The sequence below is a fragment of the Terrapene carolina genome, unplaced genomic scaffold, assembly GCF_002925995.2.
Source record: "Terrapene carolina triunguis isolate 2854851 unplaced genomic scaffold, T_m_triunguis-2.0 Scaffold42, whole genome shotgun sequence".
NCBI lineage: Eukaryota > Metazoa > Chordata > Testudines > Emydidae > Terrapene > Terrapene triunguis.
The window spans coordinates 50777096-50803576 of NW_020664393.1; the positions used below are offsets into that span (position 1 = coordinate 50777096).

The window sequence follows — 26481 nt, forward strand, 5'->3', positions numbered from 1 at the left end:
CGGTGCCGTGATAGAGAACGGCGCCAAGACTGCGAGCGGCACCGGGACCTGCTCCTAGATCGGGAGCAGTGCCGAGAGTCTACGCTCGGAGATGGTGGATGTAATAGGGCTGGCTTGCCCCTAGACTGCACCGTACGGTTGAGATGCAGTGCTGCAGCCTGAGTTGGTGCCAGTTCTGTGAGGGCAATGAGGTCCCTCACCGTCGCAAACGTCTCCGGTGTAGATGGAAGACAGGGCTCAACCATGGTACAGGTCGGGGAGCCAGTCCGTACCGGACTCAACAGCCCTTCTGCCAGTGCCGGAGTCAACGGTGCCGATATCGGCGCCTGTATCCTCGGTCGCTCCAGTCCCGGACGCAAATCCGAAGTTGACAAGGGGGGTGCCGGTGCCTGCTGTTGTGAGGCAGTCCCCTCTGGTTTGCGAGGTCTCTTCTGACCCGGAGATGGGGACCGGCGCCGAGATGCTTGCGGAAGGCGCGGTGCCACCGGCGGTTGGTGCCGTGGGACTTTATCCGCGTCTCCTCGCGGTGCAGTACTGGAGGTCGCCACCGGAGCACTGCGCACCGAGGCCCTCGGTGCCAGAACTTGGCATGTCGAGGGAGGGTCTGGGCTAAGGGCCGCCTCCAGGAGGAGCTGTTTGAGCCTAAAATCCTGATCCTTTTTGGTTCGAGGCCGGAAAGCCTTACAGATCTTGCACTTTTCGGTTTGGTGAGACTCCCCGAGACACTTTAAACAAGAGTCGTGGGGATCACGCGTTGGCATAGGCTTCGAACAGGCTGAGCACGGTTTAAACCCCAGAGCCTTGGGCATGAGCCCGGGCGGCAGACCGGGAGGAGAGAGGGGAGAGACCCCCTTCCAGCCCACTAACTTCACTTATAAAACTAACTCTATAACTATGAACTACTAAACTACACTAAATCTATAACTATACAACTAACTAACTACAACAATATCTAAACCGGGAAGCAAGAGCTAGGGAGAGTGGAGGACAGCTATGCCGCGCTCCACAGTTCCAACGACCGTCATGGGCGGTAAGAAGGAACTGAGAGGGCGCTGGGTCGGCTGGGGTATATATCCAGCGCCATGAAGGCGCCACTCCAGGGGTCTCCACAGCCGACCTACCGGGTGTTGCTAGCATAAAAATTCTCTGACGATCGTGCACGCGGCATGCACACACCTAATTGGAATCGATATGAGCAAGCACTCGAAGAAGAATGTCCAATATCAGAACATCATAGAGGAATGTGATCAACTCTGCCTGCAGAGAGGTTATGAGCTTATTTGAAAAGGCCCCAAGCAAAGTCCGAGATATCCCATACACCATAATAATGCAGAATGATATCCACCTGGAAATGGTTTGCACAGAGACTGCTTGGTCCTTCATGAAATCTGCATCAGAAATAAAAAGTCAAGGTGATGAATGAAATGGCTTAGTTCTTTCCAAATAAAATGCCAAGCTTCATTTCACAACTGAAGAACTAAGATGCTGTTCATCTGTGGTCAAGTGAGGCTTGGGAAAAAAATACAGATAAGTATATTGCTGGATTGGAGATGAAATTGTGACACCACTTTAAACAAAAACTTAGGATGTGGCCCCAAGACCACCTTGTCTTAAAAAAAAGTAGTATACGGAAGCCATTAGGGCCTGCAACTCACAAACTCTCCTCACAGCAATTATCATCACAAGAAACACTGTCTTTCGGCATTTGAGAGACCAAGAACAAGTTGCCCAGGGCTCATATGGAGGACCCATGAGGACAGCCAGCCCAGTACTAAGGCCCCACAAAGGAATCACTCTCTTCACCAGTGGGAAAGAGACAAATGATCCCTTTCAGAAATCTCACTACTACGGAGTTCAATAAAACTGATTTCTCCTGGACCAGAGGATGAAACACCAACACTGCTACCAAGTGCACCCATAGTGAACTGAGAGACAGACCAGAGAGAACTGAAGGTGTAACAGATGCTCCAAAATGTCCTGCATGCAGACATGCATCAGTTGAATTCCCCAAACTAGGGACCAAATTGAAAAACTTTTCCACTTAGCCAAATAAGTAGCCCTAAGTAAAAGGCTTTCTGCTATTACCTGTCAAACAGTTTTGGAACAGCACTCCTCTTCCTTAACTAACCACACAGCATCCATGCTGTGAGATACAGACTGATCAGCACTGGATGTGAAATCTGACCATGACATTGAGTCAGTAGGTCAGGGTAAAAAGGAAAAGGAATGGGAAGACAAACCAAAACACAGAGGAGGTTGAAGAACCAACATTGTCTTGGTCAAGCTGGTGCAATGAGAATCAGTCTGGCATGATCCAACCACTAGCGTAGCTAGTGGGGTGCAGGGGAAGCAGCTGCTTCCCCTCAGCAAATTTGCCAAAAGCAGCGCCTTTGGCTGGAGGAGCGAGGAGGGGTGCAGGCTGGCCGCCCGCAGCGCAGCCAGCATCCATGGGGGGCGCGACGGGCGTGCGCACGCGGCCAGAGGAGCGGGGGGGTGCGGGGCATGCGGCCCAAAGCCGCGGCCGGAGGGACGGGGGGGGGGGGGGGGGGCGGCGGGGGGGGGGGCCGGCCAGGGGGGGCGTAGCCAGAGGAGGAGCCAAGGGGGGGGAGCCTTTTTTATGTTTGCTCCCCCTCCTCTTAGGCGCTGGCTACCCCACTGGATCCAGCATCATCTTGAGGAAGACGAGAGGAATGAGTAGGATTGGGGGAAGGTACATCAGTGTCGACCATCGATTCAGATGATATGCATCGGTTAAGGAGCCCTGACTGAGACCTCCTCGCAAACAAAATTGATGGCACTTCTTGTTGTCCTTTGTTGCAAACGGGTCAATAGCAGGAACGTCCCATTCCCTGAAGATGAACCACAGCACACTGCTTTTCAGACACCACTCATGATTCTGGGAGAAATTCCTGGTGAGATGATCAGCCAAGTAATTCTGGGCTCCTCATAAATGAGCAACTGAGGGAATGATGCTCTCTTTGATGCAGAACTGGCAGAACATTATTGCCTCCTGGCAAAGCTAGTTGGAGCAGGCTCCTCCCTAACTTCTTCACATAATACGTTACAGTGGTGTTGTCAGTAAGTATGTTAACCACTGTGTTCTTGATCTGCGCTCAAAATGCTCTGCATGCATTATAAATAGCTTGATATGAAGATAAGCTTCATGCTCTTCCCACAAACCTTGAAACTTCAATGCCCTCAGATGGCCTCCTCACCCTATTGGGGAAACATTGGTATCTAAGTTCCTGGTCTTAAGAGAATGAGCAAAAGGAACACCTTTGAAAACATTGACCTGATCCCTTCACCACATTAAGAACTCCAGGATGAACAATGGTATTCACACTAAACTGTCCAATAACTGACAAATTGGGGGATATACCAATCTCAACCAGCTCTGAAGAGGACAAAGGTGCAATTTTGCATGCTTGACCTCATAGTGAATGTGATCATATGACCTAACAGTTTCAGGTAAACCTGGATCGTGGTTGAAGGGTCAAAGTGGACTCAGGTGACAAATCATCTCAAAACATTCATATGGCAGAAACACCCTCCAAGTCTTAGAATCTACCAGGGCCCCAATGAACTTGATTTCTGAGTTGGTATTAATGTTGACATTTCCTTGTTTAAAGTCAGACCCAGATGATCAAAGAGACTTAGTGTATATTGGGCGTGCAGGAGGACTTGTTTTCTGGACTTACCCCTCACTAAGGAATCATTCAGGTATGGAAAGACATCAATTCCTCTTTTCTGAGGTATGCTGCTACTACAGTCATGCACTTGGCCAAAAAGCATGGAGCTGAAGACATGCCAAAGGGAAGCATGATGTATCGGTAGTGTAAAGCCACCATGACAAATCTCAGGAATCTCCTGTAGCTTGGAAAAAAATCCCAATATAGAAGTAAGCACCCTGCAGATCCTGGGCAGCAAAGCAGGAAGAATAGTAGCCGGGGTAGCCATGTGGAATCTCATGTATTTGATATACTTGTTGAGACAGCAGAGATCGAGACTAGGTCTCATTCCTACCTTAGGGTATGTCTACACTACAGGATTAATCCGAATTTAGATAATTCGAATTTGGGAAACAGGTTGTATAAATTCGATTGTGCGCGTCCACACTAAGCACCTTAATTCGGTTTTTAACCACATTAATTCGGTGGTGTGCGGCCACACTACCCCATTAACTTAAACACAGTAATTCGGTGGTGTGCGGCCACACTAACCCTAATTCGAATTAACAAAATCGATTTAGGCTCTACTCCGTTCGTCGAGGTGGAGTACAGAAATCGATTTAAAGGGCCCTTTAATTCGAATTAACTGGCTCTGTAGTGTGGACGGGTGAAGGGTTAATTCGGATTAACGCTGCTAAATCCGAATTAATCCCGTAGTGTAGACCAGGCCTTAGACTTGGGGAACAGGCAGTACTGTAAGTAGAAACCCTTTCCCTGACGCTGCAGGAGGGCCTCCTCTATAGCTCCCAAAGCACACAGAATCTGGACCTGCTGAAGGAGCAGTGGCTTATGAGAGGGGTGCCTGAAAAGGGACCAGGTAGGTCAGTGGGAAGAAAGTATGCACAGGAATTGTATGGAATAAGCTGATCTCACAGTACTTAGGACCCATTTGTCTGTGGTTACTCTATCCAAAGCACTGTAAAAGCAAGACAGCTGGTCCATGAACTGAGGAGATACAGTCAGGGAGGTCACAACTGGAATGCTGCAAGTCAAAATGGCTGATTGCTCAATGCTGGTGAAGGACAGGCTGTTTGACTAAAATTGGACCCGGAAGACCTCTACCTCTGTGACTTATGTCCTTCCAGGGAGAAGTTCTTGCTGCCTAACAGAGAAGGATGACTGCCGGAAAAATTGCTGCAATAATATTGCTGCTGTTGCTACTGACCTCTATAATAACGTCTTTGTGGCTGGGGTAAAAACTCCCAATGAATGTAACATAGCATGGAAGTCTTTTAAAAAAATGTAAAGTCTTGTCACTCTTCTGAGGAAATAAAAAACGACCATCAAAAGGTAAGTCCTCTATGCTCTCCTGAATGTCAGGAGCTACACCAGAATTCAGTAACCACAGTGCCCTTCTCATAGTCACAGCTGATGCCACAATTCTGGAAGAAGCATTTGCCTCCTCCAGAGCCTATGGTAACGATATTTTGGCCTACTAGATGGCCCTCCAAAATAAATACCTTAAACTCTACCCTGGAGGATTCTGGCAACTTATCTGTGAATTTAGACATAAGGTCCGAATTGACAAAGTTATATTTAGGTAACAGTGCCCTGATGATTTTCAGTGTGCATCTGTAATAGCGAAGTCAAATTTTTCTCCCATCAAGTGCAGCCTCTTCGACTCTTTGTCCTTAGGCTTGGACTTGTATCTCCCAAGCCTTGATCTGTTATTTACTGCTGTTACAACAAGAGAGTTAGGGGGTGGATGGGAATAGAACCACTCGAACTTATGCATAGGAATATAATACCATTTCTCGGTACACTTTGCTATAGGTGGTAATGAAGCTGGGGTATTCCACAAGGACTTTGCATGCTCTAAAAGAGTTTCATTCATTGGGCGAGCCACTCTCTCTGGAACTGAGGACTCGAGAATATCCATATGCATATTCTACTGCACAAGCTTGGCTTGAATGTCCAGACAGAAGAAGACTCCAGTATCATGGAATCATCCAGTGCAGAGGAAAAGGAAGGAAGCAGGGCAAATGGAGGCTCCTGCAGAACTACTTGTCCCTGTAAAAGAGGTTCAGGCTGAACCGGTTCAGGAATGACCTCAGTCTGTGTCTGCAACATACGTGGTTCCAGTAGAGAAACTGCAGACAGGTCTGGCAACCTTGCCCTGACCTGAGCCAAAGACTGAGACCTTGCAGACTAGGGAAGCCACTGAGGATAAGGATTTATTGGTGGCCACTAGATGATGGGCTGAGAGCTCCTGTCCCTGCCACAGGAACACTGCCAATATCGGTACTGATGGTGATTCGAGGGGGGTATCGAGGATCTCTGACAGTGTCACCTTGAAGGTGAGGGAATGGAGGAAGACGTCCTCAAACTCAAGCTCAATGAGCTCTGGAAATTGTCCAGTGGTAGCGGAGGAGCCACCTCCAATGAAGGAAACAAATGACCAGCCTCATCCGAAAGACAATACAGCAATGGTATCAGTACGGAGGAGCAGTCAACACCCTAAGCACTGAAAGAGGCATTGCACTTCCAGTTGGCACTGAAGCCAGGCTGGTACCAATCCTCAAGTCTGCAGTGAAAGTATCATCAGTGCCGAAGACAGTATCTTTGTCAATGGACTCCTCAATACCAAAAGGGAAGCTGACCTGCACTCTGAACCTTAGACGATGTGAGAGATGACGCTGGCAACAAAGACAGCTCTGAGATAAGTCCAGGCACAGCCGAAGGTACAGTAGAAGCCACAGCTGCTGCTGTCTTGAATTAATGGAGTCAGGAAGGGAAAAACAGATGAGGTCTGATGTCACCTGGTACACTATTGGCATTGAGGCAGCCTGTGCCGATGCCAATGTCATCAGTACCAGACTCAACTGATGCCTTATGGCTAGTACCGGAATTGACAGTATGGTGTCCAACTGATCTCTATGCAGCACCTGGGAGTGGCTAGATAGTCCAGCTTCATCCCACATATCCAAGGACTCATGGTGCTGGTCAATGCTCTTAGAAGATGAGGAGAAATCTCTCTGAGCCTTGGAATGTCCTTCATCCGCCATATGAGACCTCTTCCTCAGAGGACCCAAGGAAGGAGAACGATCTCTCATCCTCCTAGGAGAAATATCCAACCTTGGGTCTGGAACAATATCCCATGTCAGCTGCAAAGGTCTCTGTGGGACCAGACAATCTGCAGAGGTCCCCGGTACTGAAATGGGTCTCATGGCCTGCTCCAAAAGGTGCTGCTTGAGCTGCAAATCCCTCATCACCTGCATTCTCTTTTTAAACGACTTGCAGATGGACTACCTTTTCTTAACGTGCCCTTCTCCCAAGCACAATAAGAACTGAGTGTGGGGACCACTATTAGGGATAGCCACCCCACGACAAGTAGTGTTTAAAACCTGGCAAGGGCATCCCAGCAGACTAAAAGTTATTGCTTACCACTAACAAACACCTAAGGTTACTACTAAACTGACTATGCTAATGAACAAACTAAGTAACTATATACAACAACTCCAGAAACACTGGACAGAAAAAGGTGTGACTCAAGCCTTAGGCAGTGAGAAGAAACTGAGGGGACTCAAGGTGGTGCTGCCCTTAAATACTCCTGGGAGGGGCTAGGGGTCAGAGGGTGCAAGCGTCACCCCTATTAGTACTACTAGGAAAAGTTCTCCAGCTTCGGTGCGCTTGGCAAGCGCACACCTGAATGGAACATGCATCTGCAAGCACTCAAAGAAGAATGTAAAATTGTGTCCATGTCATCAACATTTAAGAACATAAGAACGGCCATACTGGGTCAGACCAGAAGTTCATCTAGCCTAGTATCCTATCTTCTGACAGTGGACAATGCCAGGTGCCCCAGAGGGAATGAACAGAACAGGTAATCATCAACTGATCCATTTCTTGTCGCCCATTCCCAGCTTCTGGCAAACAGAGGCTAGGGACACCATCCCTGCCCATCCTGGCTAATAGCCATTGATGGACTTATCCTCCATGAATGTATCTATTCTTTTTTGAACCCTGTTTATCATTTGTCCTTTATAAACAGACAATTATGAAAGCCTATGGATCTCAAGTAACCTTTGGGACTCTCTTTCAGTCCATTTTAACCCTTCTTCCAGTGGAATGGTAAAGGTGGAAAGAGCAGGCTCACTTTCAGAAAGAAAGTATGTAGTATAAATACTTGAAAATTAACACTTCTGTGAGAATTTGCTGGAAAAAAAGAATTCAATAGATATTCACTTTTCTCAGATACAGATACTCACATTATTTCTTCAAATACCATCCAGAACTGCTAATATTTTCCTAAACAAATTTCTAAAATTCCTTAAGGAAAGGACAGGTTTTCTAGAAAAAGTGGGTAAATCATATCAGTTACAACTCTGGTTCCCAATCCTGAAAAAAAAAGCCATACGAGTGTGACCCAAAAAGCCCCTCAATGCCCGTTGGCAAAGGGCACACCATACTGTAGCTCATATCAGGCCTGACAAACTCACTACCCCTAAAACACTGTTGTCATAATACGTATCTAAGAGGTGTCATGTAAGTTATGAAATGTAAACTGGTGACATGATAGTCCCAAAAATCACTGTGTGCTGTATGTACAGTTTGCGTATAAAGAATTATGTATATGTGCTGGAAATATGTTCTTAAAATGTGTTTTGGAGGCAGTGAAAAAGCCCAGCCTGCCCTAGACAAAGGAATGGGGATTTATCTGTCTGACCATCTTGCTTACAGGCAGAGGATGATGAAAGTATATTTACATATAAAGTAAACAAAGTCGTCAAGCTAGTAAGCACACCAAGGTTCTGAATTTGCACCCTCTTGGCTCCCAAGAAAAAGAATGGACTTTGGAAAATATAAGAGGGTACAAAAAAAGATTATAGTTACCCATCACTTGGGGAACAAAGCGGACAGCACACTTTGATTCTGTGAAAATTGGATCCCCTGGCCTGGAGGGCTAGAGATGTTGGTAATGATGTAAGTGAGAAAACTCCTTAGGCAATGATTGTAACTTGCTAACATTAATTTTTAGTCACTAGAAAATGTGTTGTTTTGTTTGTAACCATAACGGTCTCTTGCTTAGTATCACTTAAATCTCTGTTCTTTATTAATAAACTTATTCTTAGCTTTACTATAAACTAGTTTAGGGCTGCTATACTGAAGTTAAGCGGGAGTCCACAGGCAAACTAACAGGCTGGTGTGTGCTCTGGCTCTTGGAGGCAGCAAACTTAATTTCTGTAAAGACCCAGTGAGAGGGACTGGACATTACAGAGAGATGTTGCTGGGGAACTCAGGAACTGGGGTTCACTGATAGTTGCCTGCAAGGCAAGATTCAAACTGGCAGAGTTTTGAAGAGTTTGCTGGTGAAGCAGACAGACTGTGTGGCAGGAAACTGACATACAGTCTAATCTTCAATAAAACTCACTGAGGCAGAGAGGTAATAGTGATTTACGGTTCTGGGCTGCCCTGAGGAGAGTCACAATAAGTAACTTCACACACAAATAAGGTCATTCAATTTAATGGGACTACTCAAGTGCATTAAGTTATTTATGTTTGTAAGTGTTAGCAGGATCAGGGCCCTTCTGAGTGAATACCTAAAGATTTGAGAATAATTTGGCAATGTTTCCCATGAAAAAAATTATGGTTCTTAATAAAAGAACCTAAATTATAAATATATATATTTTTAATTAATGGAGATATCCCATCTTCTAGAACTGGAAGGGTCACTGAGTTCAGCCCCCTGCCTTCACTAGCAGGACCAAGTACTGATTTTGCCCTAGATCTTTAAGTGGCCCCCTCAAGGATTGAACTTACAACCCTGGGTTTAACAGGCCAATACTCAAACCACTGAGCTATCCCCCCCTAGATTTTAGTTGATTCCTTCTGAGTTAAGGGGCCAGCTTTGCTTCCCTGCTCTTGCCCAGGCTGCAAGCATAAGAACTGACAAACTCATAGCTGGGGACCAGACCAGTTCACCCGTATGTTAGGGTACGTCTATACTTACCTCCGGGTCCCGCAGTAAGCAATCGATCTTCTGGGATCGATCCCGGAAGTGCTCGCCATCGACGCCGGTACTCCTGCTCCACAAGAGGAGTACGCGGAGTCGACGGGGGAGCCTGCCTGCCGCATGTGGACCCGCAGTAAGTTCGAACTAAGATACTTCGACTTCAGCTACGTAGCTTAAGTTGCGTATCTTCAGCTTATTCACGTAGCTGAAGTTGCGTATCTTAGTTCGAAGTGGGGGGTTAGTGTGGATCAGCCCTTAGTTTAGCTCAAAACAGGTTTTAGTCTTATAAGAATGTATTTAGTGCTTAGATGCTAGGAAATGCTTGTAAATTGCTACATGCATTAATCTCACTTGTTATGTCTGTATTCCACACTATACGAAAATATGTAAGTTTTGCTTTATAACTTTGAAAATGAACTTGTGAACTGAGGTTTGGGAATTGTTGTACCACTCCCCCCCCACCACCCCTATGCAGAAGGACTATCAAAATAAGATCGGGCATCAAGGAAAATCACAATACAAAGTATTGGTTAATGGCCCTATCACATCTGGGAAATACTATGGGCAGGAACCTCATCCTATGGGCTTGGAAGCCGAATGAAGGATATAAAACCAAGTCACAGGAAAATGTTCTATCTTCTTGGCTGTTTGAACTCTGACAGGGCCAGAGACTCTAAAGTGAGGATGAGTTTCCCTGGGTCCACCCTGAAAGACACTTTGAATTGACTACAATTACACTACAACTCTGTCACTCTTAGGATTTAGATGACTTGTTTTAACATGTAAACAACTCTCATTTCTTTTGCCTAATTAATAAACCTTGAGAAAATTTATTACAGGATTGGCTACAGGCATTATTTTTGGTGTAAGATCTAGGGTACCAACTGACCTGGGGTAAGCGACTGGTCTCTTAGGACTAGAAACAACCTGAGAGTGGTGTGATTTTTGGTGTAAGTGACCATTTATCAGTAAGTCCAGTTTGTCTAGGGGGTAAGATAGGAGAGTCTAAGGCAGTGTTTCTCAAACTGGGGTCACCGCTTGTGTAGAGAAAGCCCCTGGCGGGCCGGGCCGGTTTGTTTACCTGACGCGTCCGCAGGTCCGGCCGATCGCAGCTCCCACTGGCCACGGTTCGCCGCTGCAGGCCAATGGGGGCTGCTGGAAGGGATGGCTAGTAAGTCCCTCGGCCCGCGCCACTTCCAGCAGCTCCCATTGGCCTGGAGCAGCAAACCGCGGCCAGTGGGAGCCGCGATCGGCCGGACCTGCGGGCGGGGCAGGTAAACAAACGGGCCCAGCCCGCCAGGGGCTTTCCCTACACAAGCGGCGACCCCAGTTTGAGAAACACTGGTCTAAGGGGACTGTGACTCTATGGTAAGACTGTTACAGGGATGCAGGAGTTCACATTTGTTACTGGCTTGGTGAAATCTAATTATAGAACAACCACCAGTTTGGAGTGTCTGGTTTGTTTTTGACAGCCTGCCCTGAGGTAGGCACTCATGGTCATGAGCCACTCCTGGTGTGACAGCTTAGTTATACTGAAACTTGCAGGCCACTCTCACTACACTTTTACCATGTAAGCAAACTGTTCCATTCTGACACATTAACACCAGATTAGCATCAGTACTGCTGACAAATCTTCTGGCTGCACTATAGCAGTGTCTGTTTATATTGCATTCAGTAGTCAACTAAAAACAAAGTAAAAAGAGGCTTATTAAAGGCTATGTTAAACAATGGAGAGGGGATTTTAAAAAAGAATTCTGCTGACAAAGTCCTGTTATTGATCAGGAGTCCACTGCCAAGTTTCATCTTATTCAACTGCCATGTCACATCCCTAGCTTTCAGAGAGGCAGAGGAAAAGGAAAGAACCTTCGTCTGGATATTATAGACTCAGGATCTGAATAACAATGGAAGACAAATATATTGGGGAAGCTCAGGAGGGAATAATTTAAAAGTGTTTGTTTTCAACTTTTCATTGAAATTGTTGTGTTCAACATTATCTCAATTATTGTACACCTTTATGATAGAAACAAACACCAGAAAATGTCACCTCATTGGGTCCTCCTCTTCTTCTTCCAGTTTTATAATTAGAAAACAATGTTTTTATTGATTTACTTAAACAAACAACATGGAATGAAATCAGTTTTAACACACAGATGGCATATGTGCATAGATATATCTAAGTAGAATATGTCGGGACAATATATAGCTATTTCATAGCTGCATCTAATATACCACAAAATTTGAATTCGTATATTATAATTATACAAATTTGAATTATTTCAGGATTTTTTTTAATTCACAAAGTAATTTTGAAAAGGGTGCAATGTCAGAGTGCTTAAGAGTGAAGACCATTATTTCTATACAGTGTATATGGATAGGTAGATTATATCAATATCTCAAAGGCTGAAGAAGTTAAGCTTCCCATACTACAAAAATCAGTATTGGAAGGACCAATTCCGTATTCGTGGGAGAAAGCTCAGTATCCATGCCAGTTTTTAGTTGCAGGTTCTGATTACACGAATGGGCCAATGTTTTATTGACTGTCTTTTGCTATTTTCCTTAAATTAGGAGAAAATGGTGCATACATAACCTAAATAACTAAAAAATGTTAAACCCGCATGGCACAACTGTTAAAATTGCCATAAAGCTTTGACCAGCAGCAGTGAAAGCATATCCATACATAAGATTTTAAATGACCCTCTTAAATTGTTTATTTGTTATAAAACACAATGTAGGGACAAAAACAACTAGAATGCAAAATAGAAAGAAAACATCTTTTGGAAAATTGCACAAATCTGGAAGAGGTGTATGTGAAGTATAGGAAATAGTACAGTAGATTTTCAAAGGATCCTATGGATTTGGACTCTGAACTCCTTTAAAAATCCAATCCTTAAAAGATATTTTGCAAATCCCGACACAGATTTCTATTGTAACTAGCAAGTATTTTCAGTTAGTATCAACTGTGCCTGGATTCAAACCAGCAATATCGCTGTGAAAGGCTCAGTATTACATTAGCAAATGCCAAACCATCTATTTATACTCCACCCACAGTAGTAGAAATCACATTTAAGATTTTCAAAAGAGTGTGACACCTGTGAATGTGAATAAAATTAAATTATGTTTGTTTTTTCCCCATTTCTGAAGTCATGTTTAATTCACTTTTGATATAAAAAAGTCACATTAACTTACAGATATTTTAGATTGTCAAGGTCTTCAAATGCCCCACTAGGTATTCTTTTAATCTGATTGTTGTTTAGAAGCCTAAAAAAGAAATGAAAACAGTATGTTTCTTAATTCATAAATCGTTAAAACAATTTTCAACTGAAAAGAACCCAGAATGCTAGGCTGTCTGACTGAAAATTTATACAAGCCAAGCATCAAAAACTAGATTAAACAAAAATAAACTAATGGAACATCAGCAATTGCTACCAGAAATACACTGATGAATTTGTGCCTTCTCTGTTTTAAATCCAAACGTGCTTAAATATTTCCTTACAAAATCATGTGCTTAAGTGCTCTGCTGCATTGAGGTGAAAGTGAAATCCTTAAAAAACAGAGAGAAATTAAACAAAAACACACAAAACCTAAATAATCTGGCTTCATGCAGGTACTGAGAATGGGAAAAAATTTCTTCCCCAAATGCTACGCTAGATTATGGGCTGGAAGAGGAGATGCTGCCCCTCTGAGGCTAGGTCTATACTACACGCCTGAATCGGCGGGTAGAAATCAATCTCTCGGGGATCGAATTATCGCGTCTTGTCGGGACGCGACAATCGATCCCCAAATTGACGCTCTTACTCCACCAGCGGAGGTGGGAGTAAGCGCCGTCGACGGGGAGCCGCGGAGGTCGATTTTGCTGCCGTCCTCACAGTGGGGTAAGTTGGCTCTGATACGTCGAATTCAGCTACGCTATTCGCTTTAATAAAATATTGGGGCTGTCAATGTGTTTTCTGAAGCCTCTAAAGTTTTAACGAAGTGTCCAACATATTTGAAAACAAACAGAACAAAAAACAAAGACACGTGTATATTCGTTCACAATTCGGCCAAATCTTGCTAGCCACACTCAGGTGAATACTCATATTGACTTTTTAAGTAAGATTAGCAGAATTTGGCACATAATCTAAGAAAAATCATTTGACTGAAAGTGTGGAAAAGTGTTTTCGGGGAGCAAGGGAAATAACTTACAGTGTGTTCAGGTTTTTAAGTCGTCTAAATGCTCCAGGCTGAATTTCTTTAATTCTATTAAACCGTAGATCTCTGTGGGGTAAAAAACAAAAACACATCAGTATGAAGAACATTACTGTGGGTCACCATTTTGGCAAAGGCTCCTTGCTTTTGTGCATAATTCATAGCTCAAGACCAATCAGGGGGAGGGTGGGTGAAACTCATTTAAAATGAGGGCTGAACAAAAATGGGTACAGTCAGACAATGTGGTCTGTGAAGGGCGGTATCCAAGCTAGGTTATTAAGCCTTTGAATAGTAGCCATTAATCATGAAGGGTCTTCGCTTCCTCAGAGGACCATCTCCTAGCGGGTGGAAAATCTACTGTCTTTCTTTGGGTATGTCTACACTTCGAGCTGGAAGATGTAAATTCCAGCTCCAATTGTGATCGAGCTAGTATAGGTAGTCTCCTTGAACTGGAATTTAAACATTCCAGCTTGAAGTGTAGATTTATCTTTTGTCTTCAGAAACCGTTTGGGAAAAATGAGGAAAGAATGGGGGAGGGAAGATAATAAGGAAGGACAATAAGGAGGACAAAAGAAGAGTTGGTATAAGGACAGCCAGAGAGGCTGCCAGTCTGGCCAGCAAGGGGGATTGCTTTCAAGAGACATAAGCTATTCACATCTTATTTTTCCCGCAACAGCAAAGATGAAAATTACTTATCTAGTGTAGCTTATGAAAAGTGTAAATCTAACCACATTAAACAAGCTGTTTTTGTTTTAATCCCATTTTCTCTCTTTTTAATAAATGTTGTTTTATTCAAATTATTGCAGTATGGGTAATATAAAGAGAATATCAAAGAGAAAAGAACCATGCTAGTTTTAAAGACAAATGCTGATGGTAAAGCGTTTCTGGAGCCTACATCTTGCCATTCAGTCTCACACAAGAGCATGGACAGAAGAGTCTGCTCCCAATAAGCTCTGTAGCCATCAAGCTTCAGCATGCAAACACAAAGGGAAAGACTAAGAAGGAGATGAGAATTTGTGGTGGTGTAGGTCACACTATTGTTTTACTGTTCTTACAATTAATAGCTTCAATCCGCCTATAAAAAGATATCATATAAATACATACATCACAATCATCTCACTCCTTGAATCAATACAATCACCTCAGTTGAAAAATACATATAATATTTTAATTATTTTAGATACCAAATCCCGGAGCTAGGTCTTAAACTAATCAGAGAAAAATCACAGAATAGAAAAACCACATTCTGCTGTCTGCTACACCCATCCTATTCCATTGACTGAGATTGTACATAATTGAAGGCATAGCTTAGCCCAAAGTCTTTTGCAAAGGGTATGCTTAAGCCAGGGGTGGGCAAACTACGGCCCATGGGCTGAGTCCAGCCCACCAGCCATTTTAATCCGGCCCTCAAGTTCCCGCTGGGGAGTGGGGTCTGGGGCTTGCCCCATTCTGGCATTCCAGTGGGGAGCAGGGTTGGAGGCCGTTCCACGCGGCTCCCGGAAGCAGCGGCATGGCCCCCCTCCAGCTCCTATGCATAGAGGCAGCCAGGAGGCTCCGCTCTACACACTGCCCCCGCCCTAAGCACCACCCCCACATCTCTCATTGGCCGGGAACCACAGCCAATGGGAGCTGCCGGGGCGGTGCCTGCGGATGGGACAGTGCGCAGAGTTGCCTGGCCACACCTCTGCATAGGAGCTGGAGAAGGGACATGCCGCTGCTTTTGGGAGCCGCTTGAGGTAAGCACTGCCCAGAGCCTGCACCACCTCATCCTCCCATGCCCCAAACCCTTGCCCCAGCCCTGATCCCCCTCCCACTCGCCAAACCCCTCGATCCCACCCCGGAGCACCCTCCTGCACCCCAAACCCCTCAACCCCATCCCAGAGTCCGCATCCCCAGCTGGAGTCCTCACCGCCCCCCAGTGCCCCATCCCCCGCCCCAGCCCGGAGCCCCCTCCCGCATCCTGAACTTCTCATTTCTGGACCTGCCCCGGATCCCGCACCCCCAACCAGAGCCCTCACCCCCTCCTGCACCCCAACCCCAATGTTGTGAGCATTCATGGCCCGCCATACAATTTCTATTCCCAGATGTGGCCCTCGGGCCAAAAAGTTTGCCCACCCCTGCTTAAACCCTTATTTTTCATGAACCAAATCCTTAAATGCTTTCTCAGTTTCTACTAAGCTAAGCAGAGTCAGTCTGCAGACAGACATCCCATAGTAAAGTAGAATGAGTTGTGCTTCTCTGTTTTAGGGAGCAGCCTACTTTGTCTCTGATTGGGTTGCTGTGTTACGTTTCTGGTTTCCAAGAAATAAAGTAGTGTCACATTGCAAACTTCCAGCAAGAGTATTTTATGTTTTTATCTAATGTATCTGTATCTGTTTATATGCCAGGAACATAACATAAAATGTTATCTTTATCTCAAAACATTCCACAAAGACACGTTCTAGTTAAATTGCATGTGCATATAACAGCTGCCATCTTCACCAGGAATTGAACTAGGGATCTCTAGAGCTAAAGGCACAAGCTGCTATAGCTTGAGCTAAAGATCTCTTATGAGAGCTGTGGATCAGGCAGACATATAACACACACACACTGACTGACCACCGGATCATACTTCCTCTGACAAAAGGAAGTTCATCCTGAATGTCTGAGACCCACAGCAGTTTGAATCCCAGAACAAATTCCCACTAACATCAGACACTCCAAGGATTTAACCAGGGACCTCCAAAGGTAAAAAGCATGAGCTGCTACAGCTTGTGCTAAACAGCCAAGATTCCTTAGCTACAGCTTTAACAGATTCATATCCTCTGTGGACTGGCACAGAAAGAGACTTGTAAAACACACTCACCAGTGTGTTAGAATCATAGAGTATCAGGGTTGGAAGGGACCTCAGGAGGTCATCTAGTTCAACCCCCTGCTCAAAGCAGGACCAAGCCCCAATGATTTTTTTGCCCTGGATCCCTAAATGGCCCCCTTAAAGATTAAACTCACAACCCTGGGTTTAGCAGGCCAATGCTCAAACCACTGAGCTATCCCTCCCCCACACAATAATTACACATACAATAATTCCATTTTTATTTTTATTTTTTGCAAAATATATCATTTCATTGTAATTTAGGTAAAAATTACACCATATTTCCAATGCTTTTAATTTTGAGTAAAATTTAAAAAGTGCCTAAGTCCTATTGCTAGTCAATGGGATTTAGGCTCCTGGGCTTCTGGGTCACTTTATCCCTTTAAAAGAAGCACCTGTGACCAAAGTCAACATTTACCCAAAACAAGCACAATGATCGTGATCTATATTTAGAATGGGAAATTAGGACTCAGAATCCAAGCCCTCATCCAGCAAACAAGTACCGGTGGTATGTAGTTAATTTAAATATGTTAGGTAAGCATTTAACCCTCTGAATCAGTACCAGAGTGCTGAGCACAGTGCAGGAGCAAGCCCTTAATGCAGTAACTGAAATACCACTGTGATAACTATGGATAGGTAATGTTGACCACCATAAATACACATTATTTGATGCGTTAAGGTTGTTTACCCTAGCTACTGCTATAGTTTCTATCTGCATATTAATTTCTGCAAGACTGAATAACAAGTCAAGCAGAAAGGCATGGCAACTTATTTCATTCTGTTCAGTAGTTTTCAGAAAGTGCCAGGACAAACAAATTACAGTGCATACATTTTCTTTAAAGTCAGATTCTTCTGGCATCTTCACGGAATTATGTTTCATTAAAAATTATGACCACACCCATTTTAGTTTGTGTTTACTTTACATATTTAAGGGGAAAAATACTCTCTCTCTCTCTCATATATATCTTGTTTAAAAACTAGCAAAATCAGATGTGATATTAGAACAAAAAAACCAATCTGTTTATCAATCTGCTCATAATAATGGATGTCAAATTTTTGGTACCATTCCTTGAAAAGGGATGCTGCAGGCCAATCTGGTAAATAGATGGCAACATATTCCGATCAAGCTTTATGGTTTGGCAGTAAATTTTTCTGAATTTTAGTAATTTTTTTTCTCTCCCCTGGTTATATATGAGCCCCTCCACTCCAATACCCCCACCCCAAAATGGAGGGGGAGAAATTGAGAAAGTAAACATATTTAAAATGCTGTTAAAAATAAAGAATAAGCAATCTGAAATAACAGATTTCTTTTTTTCTCTGATCCATTTTAGTTATAGCAGTCTTAGGCCTGGTCTACACTAACACCCCAATTCGATCTAAGGTACGCAACTTCAGCTACGTGAATAACGTAGCTGAAGTCGACATACCTTAGTTCGAATTTACCGCGGTTCAGACGCGGTCCACACACGGCAGGCAGGCTCCCCCGTCGACTCCGCGGTACTCCTCTCGCTGACGTGGAGTACCGCAGTCGACGGCGAGCACTTCCTGGTTCGAATTATCGCGTCCACACCAGACGCGATAAATCGAACCCGGAAGTTCGATTGCCAGCCGTCGAACTACCGCGGTAGTGTAGACAAGCCCTTAGGTGTTACTCGTAACAATAGGTAAGAAATTGTTAGACAGAAGTATGATTTTTAATTTGACAGTGTCCCTTTAAGTTTTGCAAAAGTCTCAAGGAAATTAATGGGGATATTTTAAGTGACTAGAGAGAGACCACTATACCAAATTGAGAGAGGCCACCATGCTAAATTAAGATCAGCACGCTCATTTCACTTGTGATCTGTATTAGCTCTGAACTAAGGTCTCCATAAATATTGCAATAGAATATTAGTTCATTATGCCAACCATGTCCCCAATGAAATCTTTTAAATACAGATAACATGTGTGTGTATATGTGTGTGTCACACACATGTATAAAAATATGTTATGCATACCTAATTTACCTGGGACGTGCTTAGAAAGCACCATAGAAAACCTTAAGATACACAGATAGGTAACATGTTTCAGAGGGCTAGCCGTGTTAGTCTGTGTCAGTAAAAACAACGAGGAGTCCTTGGGCACCTTAGAGACTATGTGACAAGACTTTAAAAAAACATATAGCACATATAAAGCAAGCTAAAAAACTACAAACAAATAAAACAGAGTCAAGCACCCCAAATTTAGGAAATGCCAGTTAAGATTGCCTGTGCAACTTTAATTTCACCCCTTTATGCATATGTATTACGATTCTGTCTTAAATTACATGCTCACATACCATTTCCCCACACATAAAGGACCCCTGCTTCACTCAGTATATAGGATGAATGTTGCTTGCTAAATAGGAAACTATTCAGTCTACCTTTCTTACTTATTCAATGCGTGGCCTCATGCCTTATTTACTTCACATCATGTAAACCCTATTAATTTCCTCATAGGCTTTTCTCATAATGAACACTCATCACCAGTGCTTCACCATCATCATTCAAGTGCTTCACAAATGAGAATGAATTTCTCTCTAAAACCCCCCATAAGGTAAAATATCACCATCCCCATTTTTACAGATAAGGCGCAGATGGATTAAGGTCAAAATTGTGCACTAATTTTTGGTGCCCCGCTTGAGAAATCTAGGGCCTCATTTTTCAAAGTACTTAACATTTTTATAGCACTTTATATGTTCAAAGCACAACTCCTAATGATTTCAGTTGCCAATGTGAGCGGTCCAGTAGTTCTGCATATCTGACCCCAGATGTCTCAAGTTTGGCACCCATAAAACCATCAACACAATTTGTGGCCAAAGTTTTACTTAAAGTGACCTGCTCAGCAGCACATAAGAATTTTGTGGGAAAAGCAGGGATAGAACCCAGTTCTTCAGCATGTTACCTTATCCACAAGACCACCCTTTCTCTTCCTACAGCACCTTTTGCAACCAACAATTGAGGGATTTTACAGACAATTTCATTTGCTCCACAACCCTGATTCATTCTGTGACCACCATCCCTCCCAAGGACTAAAGAACGCAAGGGTCTGGTGGAAAAAATATTTGATCATGCAATTAAAGACTATCATAATGCACATGCACAAGGGGGCAACCTTAATTCTGGGACTTCCTAATTTTCCAGTGCTGGGCTCTGTTCCTTTCATGTAGGGTTTTGCTAAGTATGTCATTTCCTAGTTTACAAAAAACCCAAAACCAAAATAACCCCAGAGACATTCTATCACGTGGAACAATAATGTGTCCCCATATGGATCAGCATCAGGACTGGAACCAAGATCCATGCCACTGACATCTACTGTTTTAGTAAATAGTTACATAGAGTAACTAATAGCAATACTCTCCAGGTCCACGAATGACTAAAAAGGGAAGAGCTCTGTGAAAGCCTGAAAGCTTGTCGCTCTCTCCAACAGAAGTTGGTCCAATAGAAAATATTACCTCACCCCCATGTCACTCTACGATGGAAAGAGACACTTTGCCGGTGGGTTTCACAGCTATTTTCCAGACAACAAAGGAATAGCGAGATTCAGGAATCCTGGGTATTATCCCAGGTTCAGGAAGGGAATGTGCTCTAGTGGTTGGGGGCCATCTTCTTCGTTCACCCAGTCAGCCCCTGCATGTACCCTTTGCAGCCTGTCTCTGCCCCTGCGTGTCCCCTGCCTCGCTTGTAGCCTCCCTCTGCCCATGTCCACCACTGCAATCTGTCTCTGCCCTCCCCACCCCCGGTGGATTTGCCTGGGGACAACAAAAGGCACCTCTCTGACCTCAGAGCAACTCCTTGCCAACTTTCAAATCCCTGATCCACACCATGAAAACGTTAAGAGATTCTCAGTAAAACAGTCATAAGAAATTTTTAACATGCGCAAAACAATGTATTTTCCCCTAACCTAATTCTGAGAAATAGCTGAACCATTTTGTCACAATTCCCCAGGTAACTGCTCTTCTAATCATTTTGTGGTCTCCTTGAGGGCACCCCATTTAGGTCTCAGGCCTCTAGCTGTCACCTTTCTCAGGGCAGGAACCCACATTGCTCTCCCTTCCAATTGGGGATTTAAGCTACAATTCCACCTGTAAATTATTTGTTCAGCTTAGCAAGTCTGAGTTTAGTTCAGTACCTGAAGTCCTGTTCTCTCCAGGGACACTGAAAGGGTTACCACTGACCAGCCAGCCCTCTAAAGCAATGTTTAGGGATTTTTTATTTTGTTTTTAAGAACAAAAGCATCACAGAGAAAACATATAATAAAACAATAAATAGCTTACACAAATGCTTACCAGGTAATACTTATCTACCACATAGGTCACAGTGTCATATTGGTTCTTGGATGGAGTGAGAGTAACCCCTAGTCAAGCGGTGGATGTGATATAGCTTGACTTTAGCAAAGCTTTTGATAAGGTCTCCCACAGTATTCTTGCCAGCAAGTTAAAGAAGTATGGGCTGGATGAATGGACTATAAGGTGGCTAGAAAGCTGGCTAGATTGTCGGGCTCAACAGGTAGTGATCAACAGCTCGATGTCTAGTTGGCAGCCAGTATCAAGCGGAGTGCCCCAGGGGCCGGTCCTGGGGTTGGTTCTGTTCAACATCTTTATTAATGATCTGGATGATGGGATAAATTGCTCCCTCAGCAATTCGAAGATGACACTAAGCTGGGAGGAGTGGTAGATACGCTGGAGGGTAGGGATAGGGTCCAGAGTGACCTAGACAAATTGGAGGACTGGGCCAAAAGAAATCTGATGAAGTTCAACAAGGACAAGTGCAGAGTCCTGCACTTAGGAAGGAAGAATCCCATGCATGGCTACAGGCTGTGGACCAATTGGCTAAGCAGCAGTTCTGCAGAAAAGGACCTGAGGATTGCAGTGGATGAGAAGCTGCATATAAGTCAGCAGTGTGCCCTTGTTGCCAAGAAGGCGAACAGCATTTTGCCAGCCAGATCAAGGGAAGTGATTATTCCCATCTGTTCGGCACTGGTGAGGCATTGGAATGGGTTTCCTATGGAGGTGGTGAAATCTCCATAGAATCATAGAATATCAGGGTTGGAAGGGACCTCAGGAGGTCATCTAGTCCAACCCCCTGCTCAAAGAAGGACCTAAGCCCCAACTAAATCATCCCAGCCAGGGCTTTGTCAAGCCCGACCTTAAAAACCTCTAAGGAAGGAGATTCCACCACCTCCCTAGGTAACCCATTCCAGTGCTTCACCACCCTCCTAGTGAAAAAGTTTTTCCTAATATCCAACCTAAACCTCCCCAACTGCAACTTGAGACCATTAATCCTTGTTCTGTCATCTGGTACCGCTGAGAACAATCTAGATCCATCCTCTTTGGAACCCCCTTTCAGGTAGTTGAAAGCAGCTATCAAGTCCCCCCTCATTCTTCTCTTCTGCAGACTAAATAATCCCAGCTCCCTCAGCCTCTCCTCATAAATCACGTGCTCCGGCCCCCTAATCATTTTTGTTGCCCTCCGCTGGACTCTTTCCAATTTTTCCACATCCTTCTTGTAGTGTAGGGCCCAAAACTGGACACAGTACTCCAGATGAGGCCTCACCAATGCCAAATAGAGGGGAATGATCACCTCCCTCGATCTGCTGGCAATGCCCCTATTTATACAGCCCAAAATGCTGTTAGCCTTCTTGGCAACAAGGGCACACTGTTGACTCATATCCGGCTTCTCGTCCACTGTAACCCCTAGGTCCTTTTCTGCAGAACTGCTGCCTAGCCACTCGGTCCCAGGACTCTGCACTTGTCCTTGTTGAACCTCATCAGATTTCTTCTGGCCCAATCCTCTAATCTGTCTAGGTCCCTCTGTACCCTATCTCTACCCTCCAGCGTATCTACTATTCCTCCCAATTTAGTGTCATCTGCAAACTTGCTGAGGGTACAAGCCACACCATCCTCCAGATCATTAATATAGATATTGAACTAAGCCGGTCCCAGGACCGACCCTGGGGCACTCCGCTTGATACCGGCTGCCAACTAGACATGAAGCCATTGATCACTAGTCTTCAACTATTGCAAAACACACACACACACACACACACACACACACACACACCAAACACTCACACTGAAGGCTTTGGACCTTTAAATCATCAGCCAAAGCCAACTGTCAAACATGCAATTTTTCCAGTGGAATTCGGCAAGCTCAGCAACCAGTTCCAATTTTCTATCCTTCATTATAAATTAAATAATGAAAAGAATTCAACATCTAAAGTCTGTAATGTTGTATGTTACAGAAGTTGTCTTTTATAAATGATTTAATGACATTTTGGTTGGTCAGGTATATATATTAATTTTGCAATAATTATATTTTCTGAAAAATAAGCATTATAGTCTTCCACTACCAAGTCTGATACAAAGAACAGTACCCCAAAAGGATACAAAATATCTTCTTTGTCTGAACTACAGTCCATCCCCTCTTCCAATGTATTAGGGGAAAAAAAGAGTTACTGCAACAAACCCTTCGAAGCCTCCTATGTGAAGCCCACCCTCGATCTTTCCCCGTTGCCCCTGAACTAAAACCTCTCAGCCAGCAATCTGTTTTGTTTTTCTTCTGTCCCCCTCCCTCCTCTTCTAGAGCCTGACCATTAAATATACTGAGCAGCCTTAAATCTCACTGACTTCTGTAGAAGTTGAAGGCACTCAGAAGTTTGCAGGATTAAGCCCCTACTGTATAACATGAGTATAAATACAGTGTTCAGAGGGTCACATAGGAGATTGCTTAGTGTGCATCCTATGCTCCAATATGTGCATGTATTTTGTATAAATCTATATCTGAGTGATAAAAGCTCCTAAATAAAAGAAAACCCATCAATTCAGGTGGGAAAAAAAGTAAATATTATGCATCTTATATTTTTAAATCAGTGACTGAAATTCTACTTCCATTTTCATTTTTTTATGATATTTTAAAATATTAACATTGATTTTTTTAAAAAAAATAACAGCAGCATGTGTTGGACAGCAAAATAGGAAAGCTGCGCTCTAGTTACTTTTGACACTGGTGACAGGAAAATATGTTCTTGTAAATTTCGCTTCTTGGAAAAAGCAAGCTCATCAGTCACTGTTTAGGCTTGATGTCTTTTCTAAGGGCAACACTCTGGAAATACAATTTTAAAATATAAAACCTTTTAATAATATTTTTCCTGGCCAAATTAAGTGCAAACCTCTAAGCGTATATCAGAGAGCATTGTGCAGATATTACCAACAAATGTGATCTAATACCCCAGTGGTTGCTGTTCAGTTCTTGAAGTTCTAGAATGTACAATGTATCCCAATGCTCAAGTTATCATTGACTATGTAAAATTATGCAACTACAAGTTAAGAGGGAACCCTACTGTAATGGGGCAAGTTACAGTCCTTAAAATTATTAGCATGCTTCAAGGGAAAGGAAGACTTCCTCCTAATATTTATCATTTTAAGAATAAAATGTATGCCAATTGTGAAGCCTCCAAGAGCATTTAAAATTTATATACAGCATCAGTTACTGTTGCAATATGTTGACTCTAATAATCAGCAGTTTCCATGCCTAATGATTAGCACAGTGGTTCTCAACCAGGGGTATACGTACTCCTGGAGGTACACAGAGGTCTTCCAGGGGGTACATCAACTCGGCTAGATATTTGCCTAGTTTTACAAGAGGCTACATAAAAACCACTAGCGAAGTCAGTACCAACTAACATTTCAGACAGACAATGACTTGTTTATACTGCTCTATATACTATACATTGAAATGTAAGTACAATATTTATATTCCTATTTATTTATTTTATAATGATATGGTAAAAAAAAGAGAAGGTACGCAATTTTTCAGTAATAGTGGGATGTGACACTTTTGTATTTTTATGTCTGATTTTGTAAGAAAGTAGTTTGTAAATGAGGTGAAACTTGGGGGTACACAAGACAAATCAGACTCCTGGAAAGGGTACAGTAGTCTGGAAAGGTTGAAAGTCACTGGATTAGCAGACCAATGTATCTAAACAAAACCATAAGAACTAACCACCTGGAGGTAAAAGCTATGTAAAGAGATATACCTTGCCTCCAGATCAACAGACTGATTCTATCACAAAGGGAGAGTGAATTCCGGACCTGAGACCATGCCATACAACCACTCGCCCTCTGCCCTGAAATTCAAAATCTATTGTCAGCAGAAATACTTCTACAGACCTCATATTCCAGAATAGCAAGGTAGCATTGCCTGGCTATACCGAAAGAAGGACAGGAGACACTTGATATGGATTTAATCAGGCTGCAACTTTATTATTAGATGTCTTGGACTACCTGGTGGATAAAAGTATACAATGCAGACAAATCCATGTTCATTCAAATAACTACCCAGGGTTTCCACCAGCCCCCTTTCATTTTCCATCCAGGTCCCCCAGTCAGCCCATAGCTTGGACCTTACCATCCACCTCTCTCCCCGTCGCAGAAGGGTTTAGATGAGCCATAAGAAAGGGAGGGAGTTGGCTCTCTGCCATACCAATCAGAGGAGCTCCAAACCCCCAGCCCTGTTCCATTAACCAGCATCTCTTTTAAGTCCCTTACCAGGACATTTATCTGGTCACTGGGTGTCTTCCCTATGGAGTATCTGCACTGGACATCTGCCCCACACTTGCAAAATAAATTGCAACAGGTAGCCTAACCACTTTTCTCCTCCCATAATAGGTCCTCCCTAACACCTGCTGTGGGAAAGGCAAAAAAAAAATCCCACTCCACCAAAGCCAATATGGTGGTGAGAGAAAAATTCCTTCCCAGCCCCCCTACAAAGGAGCAACTAGTGCAGTGCCTACAGCAGGACCTAACCCAACCTGATATTCGCACCTCAAGGGTGGGTGGGAGGGTGGGTGCTGCCTTGCCTGCTGCATGGAGAAAGGGCTTCCAGTTCCCGGGATTCCACCTTTTAAAGCCTTCAGCCCTCACATTCCCAGGGGGTGTGTCAGCACCACAACGCCCCCGTCCGTCCCATCCCCGCCCCACCTTTCAGGTGCAGTGCGGCGATTATTCGGAATGATCAGATGACATTGCTAGTTCTATTTATCTGAATGCATAGGAGGTGGCCCTTGGAGAGAAACATAACAAACTCAAGGCCACATACACATACAGATTCCAGTCTTAGCAGGCATGGAGCCTGGGACCTCCTATTTAGAGCGAGGGCATAAGGGAGGGGAACATAGAGGCTCAGGACTTTACTGAAAGATTAAATTAAAAGCTAAAAGATTAAATAAAGAAATAAAGCTTTGTTTAAGGCACAGAAATTACATCACATTGGGGCTGTGGGCGGGGAATATATCACCACACTATCGTGCTACACAATAAATTCCCCGGGTACCAAATGACTGAATTTAAAAACCAAACAACTGTTAAGAAGGCTCATGTTAAAGATATTTTCTTTCGTCTTTCACTCCAGTAGCAGTAATCTCTATTAGTGAAGAGGCTTTTTTAGTCAAAACAAAACATGCTCTTATACTCAGGCAGTGATATTATTCAATTTAGTTAACATAATTTAATTTTGTAATCAGGAAATTGCTTTTAAAAATATTAATATTTAACATTCTTTTGATGTAAGTGGTTTTTGTTTGTTTGTTTTTTGTGATTTTTAAAAACCAGGTCTGCTTTCCAGTAATTGGAAAACACATCGTCTAGCAGATGTGTATACAAGGGAGGAAATTAAGGCTTGGAACTTCATTATTTAAGTATAACAGAGTGCACTTGGTTTACTTTAATAATTGTGTTTTACTTTAACTAG

At 43.6% G+C, this 26481-nt stretch overlaps 1 protein-coding gene across 4 annotated transcripts in view; it reads right to left on the bottom strand.

The window, feature by feature from the left end:
• Nucleotides 1–26481, bottom strand: part of PXDN (peroxidasin) — a 151733-nt gene that overhangs the window by 99848 nt on the left and 25404 nt on the right. For all 4 annotated transcript variants that reach the window (XM_024215788.2, XM_024215789.2, XM_024215790.2 and 1 more), the window contains 2 exons: nt 13864–13935; nt 12868–12939 (listed from right to left, as the gene is read on the bottom strand). In XM_024215788.2, coding sequence (XP_024071556.1) covers nt 12868–12939; nt 13864–13935 — 144 coding nt within the window. The remainder of the gene's footprint in view (nt 1–12867; nt 12940–13863; nt 13936–26481) is intronic.